General features: G+C 41.5%; 1 protein-coding gene across 3 annotated transcripts in view; it reads right to left on the bottom strand.

Moving 5' to 3' along the window:
* Window positions 1-1,843: 1,843 nt before the first annotated feature.
* Window positions 1,844-21,904, bottom strand: part of cacna2d2a (calcium channel, voltage-dependent, alpha 2/delta subunit 2a) — an 815,854-nt gene continuing 795,793 nt past the window's right edge. For all 3 annotated transcript variants that reach the window (XM_048547478.2, XM_048547479.2, XM_048547480.2), the window contains 6 exons: window positions 19,161-19,213; window positions 18,392-18,447; window positions 17,337-17,460; window positions 16,514-16,623; window positions 13,983-14,065; window positions 1,844-12,687 (listed from right to left, as the gene is read on the bottom strand). In XM_048547478.2, the coding sequence (XP_048403435.1) occupies window positions 12,559-12,687; window positions 13,983-14,065; window positions 16,514-16,623; window positions 17,337-17,460; window positions 18,392-18,447; window positions 19,161-19,213 (555 nt within the window). In that variant the 3' untranslated portion in view covers window positions 1,844-12,558. The remainder of the gene's footprint in view (window positions 12,688-13,982; window positions 14,066-16,513; window positions 16,624-17,336; window positions 17,461-18,391; window positions 18,448-19,160; window positions 19,214-21,904) is intronic.

Below are 21,904 nucleotides of genomic sequence, written 5' to 3'. Positions count from 1 at the left end.
CCATAGCAACTTTCCCAAGACACAGGAGTTGCCCCATTGTATTGGAAAAATTTTACATCTCTCCGCTTTTTAAGAAAGACTAAAGAGGAAAAGTAGGGAATTACATACCAGTTGGCCTAACATCTGTGGTGAGGAAATTGTTGAAGTTTGTAATCAAGGACAGGGTAATGGAACAACTTGAAAATGTTCAGTCAATCTGGGACAGTTAGCAGGGATTCATGACAGGTAGGTCAGGCTTGATAAACAGCACTGATTTTTTTGAAGATGTGGCTAAGGTAGTGGATGTAGGAATGCCTATGAATGAAGGCATTTGATAAAGTCTGACATAAGGTGGAAACCTGTGGAGTTGAGGAAAAATTACTGACATGGCTTGAAATTTGGTTGAATGGAAGGTGAAAAATTGGCAGGATATGACCAGTGGTGTCCACAAGGATCTGCATTAGGGTTTTGATTATTCACATTATTTGAATGCCTTGGATTTTGGCAAAGAAAGTAACATATCCAAATTTACTGAGGACACAAAGTTAGGTGGCATTGTAGACAGTGTAGACAACAGCTTAAAATTACAGAGGGATATTGATTGAATAAATGAATGGGAAAAACTGAGGCAGAAGGATTTCAATGTAAGAAAATTTGAGGTTGTCCCTTTTGGACTGAAAAAGGGTTGACAAGGTACTTTCTAGATGGTATGGAGTTGAATACAGTGGATCTCCAAAGAGACATCAGGGTTTGGGTACAAAGATCTTTAAAATGTCATGAATAGGTGCAGAAAATTGGCTCAGTGGTTAGCAGTACACCCTCAGGTGACTGTGTGGAGTTTGCACATTCTCCCCATGTCTGTGTGGGTTTTCTCTGGGTGCTCAGGTTTCCTCTCACAGTCCAAGAAGCTGCAGGTTAGGTAAATTAGCCATGGTAAATTACCCCATAGTGTCCAGGTAATGTGGGTTACTGATGGTAACTGTGGGGTTCTGGGGAAAGAGTAGGATTCTTCCACTCGGAGGGTTGGGTGCAGATTCCAAATGGCCTCTATCTACACTGTAGGGATTTTATGACAACATCAGCTAAGATACATTCTGGATATGGTCTTGGGCCACCTTTAGGGATCAGGTAACCCTTTGGGAGGAGGGTAAGGTAACCCTCGGGATAATATTGTGCGTGGAGGAATGTTCTATGTTTTACTCTTCTGAACTTTTTACTTTTGGAAGCTGCTGACACCCCAAAGCAGCTTTCTCCTCAGTCAAGGCAGCCACCTCGGTTCATTATGAGTTGCCCAGCCCAAAGTCCAGTTCATCCCCACCACCCCTGGAACTAATAGGGGGAGTGCAGGAGGCTACCCTTAAAGGCAGCAGGTGTAAAACTAGACATCCCCTGCCTGTGTGCAATTCTCCCATGAACAAAAAAAGGGGTCTCTGTATCATCATACTAGATGGAGATCCCATACTAGGGATGGGTTCTGCACAGTCACACCTGCTGGTGGGGAGTAATATCCTGCCCAATCACACCAAGGGTTGATTGGTGATGGTTTAACCTGAGGTTCCTCACACCTTAGTTAAGAGGAGAATGTGAGGAGAGTCCTCCATTGTAACTGTAGCTGGTAAGGAATTGAACATGTGCTGTTGGCATCACCGTGCATTGCAAACCAGCCAGGCATCAAACTGCAACCTGCTGTGATACTGGGAGTGTTTGTAATGGGCTGATGCTACACTGCGATATTATATGTTCCGACTGATGACGTGCTCCTACTGAGAGTGTTTGTAATGGATTATGATGGTTTTTGTTTTCATTTGGTGGGGGGTAGAAATGAGCAAGAGACTTTGATGCACCACAGTTCAGGAATGAGGTGGAAAATATGAACATCATTTATTAGCTGATTATCTGTAATAAACAATTTGAAAATATTTTACAATTAATCACAGACACGATATTTTACAATTTTTTGTACAAAATCATGTGGAGTTGAAGTTTTGCAGACAGTGAGATGCAAATATTCCTCCAAATATCATTAGACAGTAGCTGCTTTTACAGAACACTGACTACACACTACATCACCACAGACATCCCATCAGCTAAACACAGTCCAATAAAATCAGTTTCCAGTGGATCACCACACAGGAGGCTGAACAGATACAACTCTTCACCAAAAATGCTAGTTATACTGCGTGATGCTGTTTTGACTGAAGATGTCACACAGAAAGAGAGCAATATGAGAACCAGTAACAATATCAGCCGGTATCATCAGGAACTCAGGAGAAACCATCATGGTTTCTAATTTTCACCATTTTGTTGTCATGACTTTTCCAGGATGTGTGCTGCAAATACTTGGAGGACAGGAAGGAAAGCACAAATGAACAGTAAATACAGAGGAGCTGCTGGGGGACATTTACCATTCAGATCCCATAGATATTTGAGGGTGTTGTTTATCCCAGAGGAATAATGATTTGAATTTAAGGGACTGGGGAAAGTGATTAACAACAAATGCTGATTGTGGCACAGCACTGAATCATCTTCATCAAACTCTAGCAATGGCACTGCATGCACTCAGGCAAATGAATGGAAATCCAGGGACACTGAAGTGTACCACTGTCACTGACATTGAGATGTGCATTCCCAGTGATAAGAACATTCTTTAAATAAACTACAGTTTCATTTGAAATTACAGCTTTTGAGCACATAGTCCAGCTGTTGATTGCACAATTCATGGGTCAGGATATGAAAACAACTGTCACTTCTGAAAATTCAGCTTCAAATATGCTCCAACCTTCTTTTTCCTGAAAAAGCTGGAAATGCATCTATCACATTAACTGCCTCTTTGTATTATCTCCTGTCCTGTATGTTCGACTTATTGATTGTCAGTTTCAGTTCTGTTCAAAATGTCTGATTTGTTTTCAAGTGTTGGCATTTACTTTCAGCACAGTCATGGTCACTGTGGCCTGTGTTCTGAACTTTTCTCCCAGAATAGTGCTCAATCAATGGAATCATAAGAATTACAGCACAGAAAGAGGTCATTCAGCTTCAAAGAGGTCATTCAGCTTCAAAGATGTAATTCACTAGGCCTGAACCATGTCCTAGACAAAAGAATTACAATGATATGACAATATTCTGTGCAATGGAATTTTCCTGATTTTTGTGTTCACTGTGCAAAATTTTAAGTTGATAACTGATAATCCTTTGTCATTAACTCCCTAACAAAGACAGTGTTTTTCCCTGTATACTCTCTCAAAACCCTTTAGGGATTAAAAACAATCTCCACTCCAAGCCTCCCTAGCATTCTCAAGCACAGCAGCAACAATTGCAATGTTGTTGCACTGCCTGCACTTGAAACAATAGGCATGAGTTAGTCCTACATTACCAATCACACATCCATTTTAGAGTCTCAGATATAGCCCCCTTGATTTTTTTCAGGTGTCAGTTAGCTAGTTTGCAATGCAAAGTGATCCCAACAGTGTGGATTCAATTCCCACACCCGTTGAGGTTACCATAAAAGGATTCTCCTTGTTGACCTCTCCCCTTGCCTGAGGTGTGATGATACTGAAACCACCACATTGCCACTGCAGATTTTCTGCTTTTAGACTCCTCACTTACAAGTGCATGGTCAACGTACTATGTGTACGCGACCCATTGATGCATCAATCCCACCTTGTGTATGCGACCTGCTAATCCATCAATCCCACTCCATCCAATGGACTCCATTGACTATACCTAGCCCCTACCTTGCCCTCTTGAGCCAAATACTATCCATCCCTTGTGCTGATATCATTAAGAATATTCGGTTAGTCAGAGTGATTTCTCAGCTTTCTATTTTTGCCTAAGAGGCTTGTACATTTCCTAAAAACCTTTTGGCTTGTGGGGCTGATGCAATGTTCCACTTTTGATGGAACATACTTACTCAAATGTCTGTAGTCAATTGATCAAAACAAAGTCTGATGGGATATGAGCTGTTAGGAATATTGCTGTACTATGTATGCTATATAAAGAGTATACTTTAAGTGAGAGTCAATACAGTGTGGAGCTGGAGGAACACAGCAGGTCAGGGAGCATCAGAGGAGCAAGAAATTCTATGTTTCGGTTCAGGATCCTTTATCAGGATGATTGTGTGGGCAGGTGGAGAAAAGAGCTGTGGCTGTAGTTAAGAGTTTGTTTCAGGATACAGTTGAAGAGCTTCAGGACCGAGGAGATCACTGGGGGGTTGCAGTAGGAGAGAGACCCACGGATCTCTGCAGAGGGAGGAGAATAACTTCTTCAAGGTGGGCATCCTTGGAAGAGACTTGGCAGTATGGTTTTCAATGACTAGGAGACAGCAAGAACTGCAGATGCTGGAAATCAGAGTCAATACAGTGTGGAGCTAGAGGAACACAGCAGATCAGGCAGCAACAGAGGAGGAGGAAAGTTGACATTTTGGATCTGGACCCTTCATTAGTCCCAATTCATTCACACTAAAGATACTTGAACAGTATCTCTAAGAATGGCATTGTGAAATAAAGGAAAGTAAATAGTAATAATAAAGGAAAGTAAATACTTACCTGATCCTGGACACCATATCGGGTATGTCAGAGACTTTGTGGCTTGGGTTGAGATTTTTGGCTTTGACCTGCTGTTTACCAAATCCTGGTGTTAAACAAATCTTGAATAGCTTTGCTCATCGTGACATGGTTTCTGTTTGCATTTATTGTTTGAATGTCACCCCCCCTCATAAATCCATGTTTATTTTGTTTTTGACTAAGTCACGTTAAGTCCAGTATCCAGATGACAACATCACCCTAATATTGTGACCAAAGAACAGGAGAAGGGACAGAAAAAGTGCAGAGCACAAATGTTGGCATTCATTCAACTGTACTAGAGCAGGGATATCCTGGATAATTTTGCAAAGATCCTGTTTATTCAAAGTCCAACAGGTTTTGCCAATATTACATGCAATGGAAAATGGACAACGAAGCCCTAACACTAAGATCTAACTCAACACAAAATTATGAACTTCCTAATAATACTTATGATGATCCCAAATTTGGGACTTTTGAAGGTAGATGACTTGAAGGAGATGGCACTAAAACATAAGTGTCAATCAACAAGGAACAGTTGCAGTCTTGTAGAGTTCAGTCCATCAACTCTTTTTCCAACCTTTGTTCTCTTATCCCTGTGCATTTTTCTATTTTGCCTTTCTACACTAACCTTTTCAATTCTGTTCTATTCTTCCAGCTGTCCAGGTCTGTAGTAACGTTCTCTCTCTTTGTCTCCTGTCCAGGAATCCCCCACCCCCAATAAGATTTCACAGTCCCTTGATCCAAATGTATAACTAAGTTGGGAATTGACCTAAATTCTTCAAATTGTGAAAAGATTGTAGAGATTTTCGGAAATGTAACAATCTGGGGACAGAATGTGATGTGGGTCATAATAATTTGTGCAGCATGGAGTATGACAAACCTGCATGGAAACAGGGAATAGGCAAAAGCTAATGTACAGTGATGAGGAAACAAAGAACCAAAGAAACCTACAGCACAGGAACAGGCCCTTCGGCCCTCCAAGCCTGCGCCGATCAAGATCCTCTGTCTGACCTGTCATCTATTTTCTAACGGTCTGTATCCCTTTGCTCCCCGCCCATCCATGTACCTGTCCAAATATATCTTAAAAGACGCTAACGTGTCTGCCTCTACCACCTCCGCTGGCAACGCGTTCCAGGCACCCACCACCCTCTGTGTAAAGAACTTTCCACGTATATCTCCCTTAAACTTTCCTCCTCTCACTTTGAACTCATGACCCCTAGTAATTGAGACCCCCACTCTGGGAAAAAGCTTTTTGCTATCCATCCTGTCTATACCCCTCATGATTTTGTAGACCTCAATCAGGTCCCCCCTCAATCTCCGTCTTTCTAATGAAAGTAATCCTAATCTATTCAACCTCTCTTCATAGCTAGCACCCTCCATACCAGGCAACATCCTGGTGAACCTCCTCTGCACCCTCTCTAAAGCATCCACATCCTTTTGGTAATGTGGCGACCAGAACTGTACACAGTATTCCAAATGTGGCTGAACCAAAGTCCCATACAACTGCAACATGACCTGCCAACTCTTGTACTCAATACCCTGTCCGATGAAGGAAAGCATGCCCTATGCCTTCTTGACCACCCTATTGACCTGCGTTGTCACCTTCAGGGAACAATGGATCTGAACACCCAGATCTCTCTGTTCATCAATTTTCCCTAGGACTTTTCCATTTTCTGTATAGTTCGCCCTTGAATTTGATCTTCCAAAATGCATCACCTTGCATTTGCCCGGATTGAACTCCATCTGCCATTTATCTGCCCAACTCTCCAGTCTATCTATATTCTGCTGTAATTTCTGACAGTCCCCTTCACTATCAGCTACTCCACCAATCTTAGTGTCATCAGCAAACTTGCTGATCAGACCACCTACACCTTCCTCCAGATCATTTACATATATCACAAACAACAGTGGTCCCTGCACAGATCCCTGTGGAACACCACTGGTTACAGGTCTCCAATTTGAGAAATTCCCTTCTACTATTACCCTCTGTCTCCTGTTGCCCAGCCAGTTTTTTATCCATCTAGCTAGCACACCCTGGACCCCATGTGACTTCACTTTCTCCATCAGCCTGCCATGGGGAACCTTATCAAACGCCTTACTGAAGTCCATGTATATGACATCTACAGCCTTTCCCTCATCAATCAACTTTGTCATGTCCTCAAAGAATTCTATTAAGTTGGTAAGATATGACCTTCCCTGTACAAAACCATGTTGCCTATCACCGATAAGCCCATTTTCTTCCAAATGGGAATAGATCCTATCCCTCAGTATCTTCTCCAGTAGCTTCCCTACCACTGACGTCAGGCTCACCGGAGTTGCAATGGAGAACCAAACAAATAGAATTAGACCTCAGTACATGAGGCATTATGCAGGTTGGGGATGGAAAAGGTGGTTGGTGAAACTAGTGGAATTACTGTGGGATAGGCACAGGACTCAGAACAGAAAGGAGCAGGACAACATGTGATACAATACCTAAGTATCACTGGTGATCACAGCTGGCATTCAACAAGTTTACATTCTTACCCTAACTGCTAAGAATCTCAGAAAAATCACATATTTCCTTTCAAAGTTGCTCCCCAATTTAACAATGATGAAGGAACTGATGCTCAATTTCTTTATCTCAAGTCCATTTTCTGGCCTGATCTCAATATCCCTTCAATCCCTTTCAAGCGAAAATTAATGATTTCACCCTTGAATATACCCAGGACTGGAATTGCAAAAATTTACAAATTTCTGAGCAAGAAAATTTCTTCTCATTGCGGCACTCTATGCCTCTTGGCAACGATTCTGCAAATTCCTGTTAGAACCTTATATGTTTCAACAAGATCAATGTCCTTCTGAATTCCAGATGTGCATGTACAGAACTTGAGCACTGCTGAGAAAAGAGACATTTTAAGACTGTAAGAAATTGGAATAGCATCTTCAGCCTGCTCCATTCAATAGGGTCATGGCTAATCCAACATTCCTCATGTCTACTCTTATGTCTTTCCCCTGTAACTCTTGATTTCCTAACTGGTCAATAATCTATCTATAGGAGCAAATTACTATAGATGCTGGAATCTGAACTAAAAGCAAAAAGTGCTGGAGATTACAGCGGAATCAGGCTACATCCATGGAGAGAAATAGGCGAACTTTTTGAGTCTAGATAACTCTTCCTCAGAGCCAAAGTGAACTATAGAGGGGGCAGCATTTATGCAATGGAGGGGAGGAGGTGGACTGCTTGTGAAAAAAAGACCGTTGATAGTTCCGATTAAGTGATCGGAATGTGAGAATGGTACAAGAATGGTGTGTCTAACCGCCAGACCTGAAAGAATAGACAGTCCCTCTCTGGGTGAGAGAAGGGGGGGTGGTGGAGAGAAAGAGAGAGAGAGAGAGACAGAGAGAGTACCGAGCAAAGCTAAAATCTTAAAATGGTGCCCCTTTATTCTGAGGGTATGTCATCTGGTCCTAGGCTCTCCTTTCAGGGAAACACCCTCTCAACATGCCCTTTAAGAATGTTTCAATGAGATCACCTCTCATTCTTCTATACTCCAGTGAGTAGAATGCCTTTGTTCTTGAGTCAATTCTCTATACCAGGGGTCATCCTAGTGAATCTTCTCTTAACTGCCTCCAATGCCAAAACTGCCCACAGTACGCCTGCTGTGTACAACTGCATTAAAAATTTCATACTCTTATTTTTCAATCCCCTTGAATTAAGAGCCAACATTCCATTAACCTTCTTGATTAGCAGCTACATCTGTGTTTGTTTTGTGCACAAGTACTCCCAAGTCCCTTTATCTTGTAGATTTTCTCCATTTAATTATTATTGTTCTCCTGTTCTCCCTTCTAAAATGAACAATTTCACTTTTTCCCAAGTTATATGCCATTTGCCAGTTCCTTAACTTGCCAATATCTCTCTGTCAACTGCGTGTATTTCACTCACAACTTGCCCTTCCACCTATTTTTGGTTATCTGCAAATTTGGTAATATTCATTTCCTTCCTCCAAGTCATTAATATATATTGTAAACAGTTGTAGTCCCAGCAGTGATCCCTGTGCAACCTCACTAGTTACAGGTTGCCAACCTGAAAAAGATCCACTTAGCCCCATATGCTGTTTCTTGCCCACTAGCCGTGCCAATATACTACTTACAACACTGTGAGCTCCTATTTTATGACTTAACCTTTTGAGAGATTCCTTGTTGAATACCTTCTGGAAGTCCAAATATAACAAGTCTGTTGGCTCCCTTGTATCCACTCTGGTTGAGACTTCCTTGGAAAAACTCTAATAAGTTAGTCAGACATGATTTCTGTTTCATGAAGCCATGATAACTCTGCTTGATTTTCCAAATGTTCTGTTTTACCTCCTTAATTGATTCTAATAATTTTCCATCTATAGATGTTAGGCTAATCAGCTTATATTTTGTTTCCCTCCCTTTTTGAATGAAGTGTCACACTGGCAGTTTTCCAATCCTCAGATAGTTCTCAGGAATTCAAGATTTTTCAAGAACACAACCAATGCACCCACAATCTCTGCAGCTACTTCTTAATACAATCATAGAATCCCTATACTGTGGAAACAAGCTATTCAGCCCATCAAGCCCACAATGCCCGTCTGAATAGCATTCCACCCAGCCCCATCCCTCTAACCTATTCCTGGAACCTTGCATTTCCAATGGCTGATCCACCTAGCCTGCATATCCCTGGGCACTATGGACAATGTAGCATGGCCAATCACCCTGACCTGCACATCTTTGGACTGCGGGAGGAAACCCACACAGATACAAGATGTGAAAAATCCACACAGACAGTCACCCGAGGGTGGAATTGACCAAGGTCCCTGGCACTATGAGGCACCAATGCTAACCACAGAGCCACTGTGTCCCCCTTCTAGGGTCCTAGGATGCAAGCTATCAGTCAGGCGATTTATCTGCCTTTATGCATATTGGTTTGTCTAATACTACATAGAGTAACGCAACATGGAAACAGCTCCTTTGGCCTAAACTCGTTCATGCCAACCATGACAACCACTCATCGAGTTCCAATTGCCCACATTCAGTCTATATCCCTCTAAAACCTTCCCATCTATGTACCTATCAAAATGATTTTTAAGTGTTGCTATTGTATCTGCCTCAATCACTTTCTCTGACCGCCCATTCCACATATGCACCTCTCTCTGCATGCAGAAGTTGCCTCAAGGTCCTTCTTAAATTATTCTCATCTCACCTTAAACCTATGCTCCCTAGTTTTCAAATCCCCATCCCTGGGAAAAAGACTATGCATTCATCCTATCAAAACCCCTCACTATTTTATACACTTCAATAAGTCATCCATCATTCTCCTATGTTCCAAGGAATAAAGTCCTATCCTGGCCAATCTCTCCCTATAACTCAGGCCTACTAGTCCTGGCAACATCCTCGTAAATATTCTTTACACACCTTCCAGTTTAACTATGTCTTTCCTATAAAAGATTGATCAAAACTGTACATAATACACCAAGTGCAGCCTCACCAATGACTTATACAACTGTAACATACCAACCCAACTCCTGTACTCATTGCCTTGACCGATGTAGGCCAGCATGCTAAATGTCTTCTTCACCACCCTGTCCACCTGTAACACTGCGTTCAACGAACTATGTACTTGTACTCCTAGGTCCCTCTGTTCCACAACACTCCTCAGGACCTTACCATTTACTGTGTAAGTCCTACCTTGGTTTGACTTTCCAAAATGCAACACCTCGCACTAATTTGTATTGAATTGCATTTGCTAATCCTCAGTCCACTTCCCCATCTGAACAAGGTCCCTCTGTAATTTTTTAAATCTTTTCAGCGATAGTCAAGATGCGAATGCTTCCTATAGAGATGTAAATCAAGGCATTTTGTTGAGAAACAGTTATTTAGTAAACTGAAACAAAAAGACAAAACAGTAACAACTTGTATTAGTGCCTTTGACATTGTTATCATGATATTTTACTTTGTTTACTAAGTGTGGAGCTGGATGAACACAGCAGGCCAAGCAGCATCTCAGGAGCACAAAAGCTGACATTTTGGGCCTAGACCCTTCATCAGAGAGGATGCTGTTTGGCCTGCTGTGTTCATCCAGCTCCACACTTTCTTATCTTGGATTCTCCAGCATCTGCAGTTCCCATTATCACTGATAAAATATCATGATATTTGCTGATGAAGGTTTATTGATACACTGACTTCCCAATGTTGGTTTCTGCTGCTGCTCAGGCCTAACCCTGTTCACTTCAGAACAAAGCAGCATATAATACCTCCAGGAGAGGCAGACTCACGCAATTTGAGTTTGACTTCAACCGGTGCAGGGTCAGGCCCTAGTGTGAAAATAATCCATCTATTAACTCCTTGTCTTTTAAAACAAAAAAACCTTTGCAGTTCATTTAAACATTTTGGAAACACAGATATATACCCTCTAAAAGTCTAAGTATTTTAGACTTTAGTCACTGAAAAGTGAATTCTGTACATAACAACAGATACAGTCCGAATACAGTAAAGGATAGTTATTGAGAGGCAAAATGTTCCTCATCGAGTTATTTAAATGAACATAGGACTAGGGAGAAGAGCAAGAGTAACAGACAATAAATAGTGTTCGGATGTGAAGTTTATTTTATGAGTGAACAACTGTGTATAAGTAACATATCTAAAGAATAATGTCCTCTGCTGATCGTAGAGATTTGAAAATCCCTAAAAGTGTTAATCTCATTCACAGGGAGGGTTGATATCTAACAGGTGTTGAGATTTCACTCACTATTGGCTCCTAGAGTGTCTATAGTTTCACAATGTCACAGCACATAATATGTCTAATAAATGATACACTTACTGACTTTTGTTCGATGATTTCCTGGACATTATTCTTTCAAAGTGCTGATCTTTCTCACGGAACAGATACACAAATTATGAGTCTGTTTGAAGGCAATACCCAGTCAGTTTACAAATAATGCAACACACTCTCTTAATTCCAAGTAACATCATGTTAGAAACTTGACAACACTCTCAAGCAACTTCAACTAACATTTTACACGCATTCTCAAATCATCGTAGGTCACTTACAGTCACCTATAAGCAGAACACAGTGAAACGGCAGTGCAGAACAAAGCTCCTTCACCATTGGTAAAAACCAACATCACGTTCCCCCAGCTCTGCTTTTCTCCTCACTTTCCCCACATATACAAAGCGTGCCAAACAATTTTAACATTGACCTGGTTTCATTTGGACCTGTGTAATGTTACCTGTGACTTATACCTACACATCTATTCCTCAGTTGAAGCCTAGTTTGGGAATGGGATGCAGACAACAGCTGGAGAACCTGGACCTCTGAGGGGCCTCTGCCTGGTTGCAGCCCCTGTGCTCAGACAAAAGAACATTTAAAATGAGTTTAAAAGAAGTTGAGGTACGTAGTTCATTACTGAGGACAGAGATTGTCCTGAATAAAAATGGAAGCAGCAGTATAAAAAGGAAGGCAGCTGCCAACTCCAAGATGCTAATGAGTTACATGCTATCCTGACTGCTTACGTAACTACATTACAGTTACAGCCACTTCTATTGGGAAATTGCCGTGTGACGTGGTTGTCAATGAAAACTAAGTAGTGCATAAATAAATGCAACCCGCTTCAACAGCAGATAAAAGCTAAATGAACCAATAGAAGTTATGCTGTCCAGTAACACTGAAACTGCCTGGGACTCCTATTAAGTGGAAAGTGAAAGTCTGGGAAAGCAATGGGGTCTACACATGGGGACAATAGGCTCCTCTTGCATTTCCCATCTTCTTAGTCATGTAAAGGGTCTTCCATAAAGCAGATCCAAGAAATCCTGCTTTCCCCACAAGTTCTTGCCAGGAAAATACTGGTTGTCCAAACGATCACAATAGACCAGCTCCACACACACACACACACAGTTTGCAGCTCCACCACACGACAACACGGAGATGTGAGACTGGAATGAGGAATTAGGCTTCCGGGGGAAGGGAAGTCCTCAGCTGTGAGAATTGCACAGCTGATGTCCAGTTACAGAAGGTCCCGAATCAAAGACTGCTGGCCCGGAGAAAGAGGTTCAGATCAGCAGTCCAAGACAGGAGAAATAATTGCAGGGCTAATAAGAGGGAGATAGAGAACGTCAACATGGCTCCACCACCGCAGTCTGAGGTATTCTCCTGCAACAATGATAAACACACTTTAGTTGGATCAAAGAAATAACATAGTGCTTTACACTGCATTTACAACAATGGAACAGGCCATTCAGTTCAACTGGTATAATCTGAATTGAAAACAAAGATATGTTGGAAATATTCAACAGTCCTGGCAGCATCCACGTAACGAGAAAGATTGTGTTGAATTCAACTCTTCTTTGGAACTGACGCTCCCAGATCTGCTGGAATTTTCCTGCACTTTCCATTTGTATTGGTGTTTATGCACTACATGTACCTCCTCCCACTAGACTTCATCCACCCACTTCAGTATAACCTTCTGTTGCTTTGTCCCTCTGTATTTATTGACCATTAAATAGATCTATACTTTTCACCTCAAATATAGTTAACTTAAAGGACTCCAAAGAGGTTAGAAAATAATTAAATAATACTCAATAAATAAAATTCATTGTCAAGAACTATGAAAATAACGAGTAAAGTTTTCACAGACATAAGTAACAACAGAATAACCAGGATGGGGTAGATCACTATGGCAAGTACAAGATAAAAGTGCATGAATAATGGCAAAAATATTGAATACTTTGCTTCCTTATTAACCAGGGCAACTAACATGATCAGCATGGTGTTAGATAAAGAGATCAAAAAAAACCAGAAGCATTAAGATAGAACTGTGGTTGACAACGAATAAAACAATCAAAATTCATTCAACGTCACCAATGATGGGAGGCTATCCTAATTATAAATGAAAGTGGGTGCAACGGCATTTCACATTTAAAGCAAAGTGTTTACAGTTGCAATGGGTCTCTTGTGATACAGTGAGAGTGTTCCCACCTCTGAGCCAGGAGGTCTGTGTTCAAGTCCTAGCTGCTCCAGAAGTTTGTAATAACATCTCTGAACAGGTTAATTAGAAAAATATCTACAGTTTCAAGAAACATAGTCTATCATTTTCAGCCATAGATATTCAGAGAAATCAGAAACATTCATATTCTAGTACAGGATCTCTTGGGTTAACCCTTCAAAATTATGAAACATTTCAAGACTCCTCAGAAAGAAAATACCTAGAGCTGTGTACCCACGTTTTCCTCGGGCCTCATTTTCAAGTTCTGGAGTCTATTTGCACTGATGCCCGATCATTTATTAATAACCTCTCTCTACATCTACCTAATTATCTTGCTCATAACCATGCCAAACGAGCCATCACACAATGTCAAGCAATAGATGTCACTGTGCAGGAGAAGCAAGGATACACAAAATCCTCTCTCACTATTATCTCATGAGTGAAGATGAATGGCGATACTTACTGCTGCATTGTAATCAAAACAGTCTTCAGGTGCTTTCCGATACCTAGGCTTCAGCACCTCTTCACACTGATCTGGTCCATCAGCTGAGGGTGAAAATGTTAAGGAACTAGTGCACTGTACTTGGTCCCATGCAAAACAAAACTGCACCCAGAGGCAAAATTAGCTGGGACGGGACCGTATTATTCAAACAAACCATCCAGAGTGAACAGAGAGTAACAAACTATTAGCCTTGGTACAGGATCAATAATCTGGGTACATCATTTAAGATTTTAGGCAAAGAGCCAACAGGGGTACAAAGTGGCTGTGTTTAAGATCTGGAATACACTAGCTGAGAGGGTGATAGAGGCAGATATAACTGTAGCTCTCAAAGGGATTTGGATAAACAACTAAAGAGAACAAAATGCAGGACTAAGTAGGAAGGGTGGCAGCATGGCACTAGCTGATTTGCTCTTACAGAGAAGTGGCATGTACACGACAAGCTGAAACCATTCGACAAAGGAACATAAGTAGGTCATTCAGCTAATCAAGTCTGCTTTTTTGCTGTTGTCTATCTTGTTGTACTGGAGTGAAAGTTTTTGATTTCTCTTGAGAAAATCATTAACTAGTTCTCCTACATGCTCCCACATCTGAAGAAAAGTGAAGTGCATTGACCTGTTTTAGTTGAACCAACCTTCACAAAAATAAATAACATTCCAAAGCCATGCTGATTTAATCTGAAACTTGGCTGGTTGGAGTGGTGGCGTTGACAATATGTCAATGATAATATCCATATCATATTCCAGTGTAATTTTAATTGAGTTGAAATCTCACTGAACTATTGCACAGTGGAAAAAATACCCGATAATTTTATCTTCAGATCTTTCGTAATTTGATGCATGACAGTTTTCTGCAAATGTTATAATGTTTCTGTTCAATTCACTGCATTTCAATGATTTAAACACTGATTGATGGATAACAAGGAACAAAGTACAGCTACTTAGAATTCTTTGACATTTAAAGTTTTTGAGAAGATTTGTAGCTCGGATTGTGGATGAGGTCGTAGACATGCTCGCCGAGCCAGTGGGATTGGTTGCAAACGTTTTGTCACCCTGCTAGGTAACATCATCAGTGCACCTCCGGTGAAGCATCGGTGTTCTATCCCACTTGTTATTCATATGCCTTGTTTTGCTGGGATGGTTGGCATCACTTCCAGTTTTGTTTCTCAGTGGTTTGTACACAGTGTCTAATTCAACAAACATCAACAAACAATTGAATTAGACCCTCTGTACAAATCACTGAGAAACAAAACCATAAGTAATACCAACCAACCCAGCAAACTGAGGCATACACATAACAAGTGAGACTGAACACCAACCAGAGGTGCACTGATGATGTTGCCGAGCAGGGTGACGAAATGTTTGCAACCAAACCCACCAGCTCAGTTTCAATACTTTCACGTATGCAGTGAGGCTGTGGGAATTCACTGTGCCTATGTTAGAGTGGTCAGCACCCTGAGTCTAGAGGCAGTTTTGGATCAAGATCTAGACCTGAGCTGGATACATTGTGTACAGCAAACAGAGCGGGATGACTTTTCATCCCAGGTAATAACACTTAATTCGTAATTTGGCAAGCTAATCCTGCTTCCTTTTTTTTATCCCCTCTTCTCCTTTCTGGCCAGTTGGAAGGGGTATCAGTTGCATTTTGTTGGCAATGATCATAATTCAGTCAGATTTTGAAGTGTTACAGAAAAGTTTGAAAATGGATGGATGTAAAAGCTTTAAGGCCAGCTTTCTAAACTGAGACATAATTTGATAGAAGTGGACTGGAAACAGATATTATTTAAGAAGAGAGAGACAGCAAGATGCTGGAGTCAGAATCAATACCGTGTGGAGCCAGAGGAACATGGCACATCAGGCAGCATCAGAGGAGCAGGAAAGTCAGTCCTGAAGAAGGGTGTAAACCCAAAATGTTGACTCTCTTTACGCCTCTGATGCTGCCTGACCTATTGTCTTTCTCCAGCTCCACACTGTATTGACTATTATTTAAAAAGCACTTGAACCCCTTCACGTGAGCTGGACATATCCAACATTCAAACAAGAGCTGGGTCAAGTGTTTTCAGAACCTTAGTAAAGCAATGAACTGTAGGACAGAGTGATTCAGGAATGAATAGTAACATACAATTCACATGTATTATAAAAACTCATTTGACTCAATCAACTTGTAGTAGACTGAGATGGTGGGAAGAGAAATAAAGTGAATAGATAACTGGTGAAGAGAAGTAAGGTTAATAACAAAACCTGGGAGATATATAACAAAGGAAATGAGTGATTTAGATCCGTAACCTTTTCTTATTAGTTTAGACTTACCTGGAATCAGAAATTGTGAAAATCTACAGCGCAATTTACAGCAAAGCATTGCATTGCCCCACTCCAGCTCACTGACCGCTCCCTCCACTCCAGGTCACTGACCTTCCTTACAACAGATTTCCTTAAGACTGTGCTAATTCACATGCTCTTTGTGGAGCTATGTATAGTTATTCAAGGACAGGATACATCGCACCTCAGACTGGATCAGTTTGCTTCGGTTACACTGACTACAAGTTAGCTTCTCGGCAACCACAAAGAGAAGATTGGTGTTAGCCAGTCTCTGCGCATGGTAAAACCTGTGACAAGACAGGAAGACTTATTGACAATCTGCAGTGGTTATTCTGATACAAACACATTTAAAAGTTGATTTCGAATCTTAGTCAAGTGGAACAAAACCAGTGACGAAAAGATCCCTGTCACAATTAAAACCTGAAAAAAATCAATCTGAGCCATCAGGGCTATGAATGGTTGAGATCTTAATTCTCCCAGAGGCATATGAAGCCCACCAGAATACTTACATTTCTTGATTTATGAAGCAGTTTTCCTGCTGTAATGATCTAGCTGAACTCTTTCCTTGGCCTCACTCCAGATGATGCTGACTGTTCTGCATAGTGGGTTGGGTTGAGACACAAACTGAGCCCTTGTTGTAAGGTAGTCCTTAAAATGTGTCAAAGTGTAACCACAGAACTGATTTTCAGAGGTCACTTTAGCAGCCATCTAAATATTTGGTCCTTTGCAGACTGAGCACAGACATAATTGGCTGAATGGCCTCCTGCTGTGCTGTGACCTTTCTAATATTCTATATTGCCCTGGTGGTAGGGAGCAGTAATTCTCCCATTCATAGACCACGTCTGCATTGCCTCTTTCCTCCTGAAAATGTTCTCCCCTTCTACCTGGTGCCCCTTACTGGACCAACAAGAAAACTATGTTTAACTGTGGTGACTTTGCAGCACACTCCTTTCTTTTAATGTTAGGCCAATGGGGATTGAACCTCGAGTTAGTTGCTAACCTGGAGCAGTTGCTGCAGTCAATTAAGTTGCTGTAGGATCTACTGTTGTTGCCAAAGTAGTATTGTGTCTGCTTGGTGACACAGCTCGTCTCCTTCAGTTCAATACCATCTGCAAATGTATCATCTAGTAACAAAAGAATAGGGAGAATTAACAGAACCATACTGGCAACTGGCTCCAATAATTTACCTGGAAACATCAGTGGTAGCATATTGCATTGAGCAGTGGAATAGAATTAATGTTTTACAGTTAAGATATAAACATTGACCTTGCTGTTACATTTATGGTGAGGTGGATCTAGCTTACATTCTCCGGTTCAATGGCTCCAGTCATTCTGATTGCATGTCTAACTGAGAGGTTAAGCATCTCACAGGCCAAAGGCCTCTAGCAACAACAATGTGATTGGGCCTTTGCCCATTCACTGCTGCAATGAGACAGGCAAACCACACACCCCACCAACAGCACCCCCCCCACCAAGCCCCAGCATCTTCCTCAGAAGCGCTCATCCCTGAGCTGATATTTCTGTTAGCATTGTTTCCTGACCCTTGTACCTCTTTAACTGGAGAAGGGTTGAATGTGGAGCCAGTGGGTCCACCTCTTCAGGGTGATGCACCAGTAATAAAACAAAGGAATTAAGGCAGGTGTGCAAATACCTGCTCCCACCTCAGTTAGGTAACAGCCTTCGCATTCTGCCTCCAGGAAGGCCTAAAAGTCTCTGAACACCATAAAGGTATCATTCATGGAATAAGTGCTTCTTGCACATAAATACAAGAAACTCGAGCCCTTTAGTGTGAGAAATGTGTACTGTCTTGTCTCACATGTAGCAATGGGTCTAAATAAGATGTCAACAATTATGTGACATCAGACAGCGCACAGATCTGGAGAGTGATATTAAGAGATGCTGTAAAAGCAACTTCCAGTCTTGTCTAAAATACAGGTAAGTAGTGTTTCGAGTGCAGTGCTGTGATCTGAAGTGGAACTAAACCAGAGCCCAACTGATCCGCTTAATTTTCCTTTCTAAATATCCCAACCTCAAAGAAACACCAGAGGCTCTTACCTGTTTGGAAGCTGAACTGTAAAGTAAGGGTGTATAGCAACTGCTGCAGTAAAGACCTGGGAAATGAATAAAGGCATTGTCATTGATAGGCGAGCGCTGAAATTGAAAATCACCTGCAAAAGTGGGGCACTGCCATGTTTTTACTGTGGATTATAGTTTGGTGACTTTGCTCCAGCCACATCTGAATTTGCTAAAAGATGCACCAACATCACTCATTGAGAAACCCATTGTGAGAGCTGCTTATTTTATGGACTTACATTCAAAACTTTCCTCTCAACTCAATACAAAAAGGGTGAAAAAAATGGAGATTCCTTCTAATGGCTGAATCTACAAAGAACGTGGTCCCAGTCATTTAAAAACAATTTTAGTGACATTGGAGAGCATTCACAATGACCCTGACGGTAGACATGTTGACGGTTTCCTTCCCAAAGATCTTTTGTGATGATCTAGCTGATGGAATTGGGTCATTACTTTGGAGAAGGGAAAAAGCAGCAAAGGGAGACTATTTCAATTCTAAATTCTTACAGATACGTTCTTAGTACAAAACACAAGTAGGACAGAACACCAAAAAAACCTGGCTATGCCTCAGACTCACTGTCACACAACTAACTCACTCCCAATGTTACGCACATACTCAAATACAACTCTGACCACACATGAGCTATACTGTGAGTAAGCAGTCCGGTATCACACAGTAAGAGATCACCTCTAGTGCTTCTCGCATCCCCTTTCTGGTGAGACAGCAGTGAAGAGAAGAGCATTATCTTACCAGGCAGCAGCTGAGCTCCACCATGCCAAGTTCAGGAAATCGGCAACTGTAGGCTTGATTAAAACATAACATGTATGTCAGAGATTTTCAATATTGAAAGATATAGCTCCAACCTTTCCATTCCCCCCTAAAAAGCAAAGTTCTGATCACCATGCAGATTTAATACCTGGGAACAGCAAGTAGTGGCAAACAATTTTGTTTTGGATTAGAAAGATTACAACTCCCCTGGGGTTGCTACTGATATTGAGATTTTTAATATTTAATTGAACTAGGATTTACAGGAGAGATTGAAGAGTTTCCCTGACTAGAACCTAATGTTGATGCAATATCACTGGCAGGTTCCTGAAGAATTGCAGAAAAGTAGAGATTGAAGAATTGACCCGGCCTTGCTTTACACCGCTGACCACAAAGACACCAGATATCTCCTCATAGGTGCAAACACACGCAAAAACACCATCATGCAGTAGGTAACAAAGTGTAGAGGTGGATGAACACAGCAGGCCAAGCAGCATCTTAGGAGCACAAAGCTGACATTTCGGGCCTAGACCCTTCATCTTTTCTGTTGAAGAGTCCAGGCCCGAAACTTCAGCTTTTGTGCTCCTAAGATGCTGCTTCGCCAGCTTTTGTGCATCTGCAGTTCCCATATCTATCATGCAGCAGGTGCAGGGTTTTGACAAACTTGTTTGAATGTCATAGACCAGGTTGACTCATATTGTCAAAAACTTTAGTTAGATCTGTGAAGAGCAAGCACAGATCCTGATGTTGCTCTCAGCACTTTCTTTGTAGTTGTCTTATTGCAAACACCATATCAGCAACCCCACAGTTAATCCTCAACCACTCTGTGATTCTGGAAGGAAATCATCTACAAAATTTAGTAGACAGTGCAATAGGATTCTTGTAAGAGCCTTTCTTGTGAATGAGAGAGGACCTATTTCTCAGTAAACATTACATACATTTTTGAATCCTTTCCATAGAGCTAACCATGAAGTACTTCTTTAGAATTCATTCAAGGGATTTGGTCATTGGTGGCTGGGCCATTATTTATTACCCATCCCTAACTGGTATGGAGAAGGTGTTGGTGAGCTGCCTCTTGAACTGCTGCAGTAGATAGACCCACAATGCATTTTGGGAGGGAATTCCAGAATTTTTGACCCAGTAACATTGAAAGAATAATGATATATTTCCAAGACAGGATGATTAATGGTTTGGAAGGGGACTTGCAGATTGTGGTTTAAGGTTTTCAAGTAGATTTGTAGCTTGGGTTGTGGATGTTGTGGTTGGTTGGCTCACCAAGCGGGTTCATTGTTTGCAGATGTTTCATTACTTTGCTGGGTAACATCATCAGTGCAGCCTCTGATGAAGCACTGGTGTTGTATTTGAACTCTGGGGTCCATTGAGCTGGGTTACCTCACTTCGAGTTTTGCGTCGTAGTGGAGTAAATATAGGGTTTAGTTCAATGTGTTTGTTGATGGCCTTTTTAGTGGACAACTACGTCTCTAGGAATTCTCGTGCTTGTCTCTGCATGGCCTGTCCCAGGATCCTGGTGTTGTCTCAATCAAACTGGTAGTTTTCCATATCCATGTGGATGGAGATGAGTGAGTATTGGTCGTGTCTTTTTGTTGCTAATTAACATTCGTGTGCTCTTGTGGCTAATTTTCTTCCTGTCTATCTAATGTAATGTTAGTCACAGTCTTTGCAGGGGATCTTGTATATTATGTTGGACCTATCCATAGTGAATAACGGGTCTTTGGCTTGGGTTAGCAGCTGGCGTAGGGTTGATGTGGGTTTGTGTGCTGCTCTGATGTCTAGTGGTCGTAGGAGTCTTATGGTTAGTTCAGATGTGTTCTTGAGGTAAAGTAGCATGATGAGTGTGTCGGGGCATATAGTATCTTCCTGGAGTCTTTCGTGTAATAGGCATCTTCTGACCCAGTTTTTCGGGTATCCGTTGTCCTTGAATACTTGGAAGAGGTACAGTTCTTTTTGGTGTAGTTCTGTGTTGCTGCGGAGTGTTGTTGCCTGTTTAAATAGAGTTTTCACATAACTTTATTTGTCTGTGTTAGGGTGGTTGCTGTTAAAATTCAGTACTTGGTCAGTGTGTGTGGCTTTCCTGTGTACCTTTGTTAGGACATCCCTGTTGGTCCTGCGTTTCACCATGACTTCCAGGGACGGGAGCTGTTTGTTCTTTTCTTCTTTCTTGATGTTCTATTATCTGCTGCTCTTGTCCCTCTACATGGTGGTGTTTGAAAGGTGCTGCTGAGGGATCTTAGATGAATTTCTGCTGTGCATCTTGTAGGTGGTACACACTGCTGCTACTGAACGTTGGTGGTGCCAGTCAGGTGAGCTGCTTTGTCCTGGATGATGGCCAGCTTCGAGTGTTGTTGGAGCTACACTCATCCAGACAAATGCAGAATATTCCATCACATGTCTGACTTGTGTATTATAATCAGTTGTCCTGCTTTGATGAGTCAGGGGGTGAGATATTCACTGTAGTATTCCGAGATTCCAAACTGCTTTTGTAGCCACTGTATTTATATGGTCAATCCAGTTCAGTTTCTGGTAAATGGTAACCCTCAGGATGTTGACAGTTGGGAATTCAGTGATGGTACTGCCATTGAATGTCAGAGGACAGTAGTTCAATTTGTCTCTTATTGGAGACAGTCATTGTCTGGCTTGTGTGGTGTGAATGTCACTTGCTACTTTTCAGTTCAAGCCCTGGTTATTGTCCAGGGCTTATGCATTTGAAA

The sequence above is a fragment of the Stegostoma tigrinum genome, chromosome 11, assembly GCF_030684315.1.
Source record: "Stegostoma tigrinum isolate sSteTig4 chromosome 11, sSteTig4.hap1, whole genome shotgun sequence".
NCBI lineage: Eukaryota > Metazoa > Chordata > Chondrichthyes > Orectolobiformes > Stegostomatidae > Stegostoma > Stegostoma tigrinum.
This window is presented reverse-complemented; position numbering and strand designations above follow the sequence as displayed.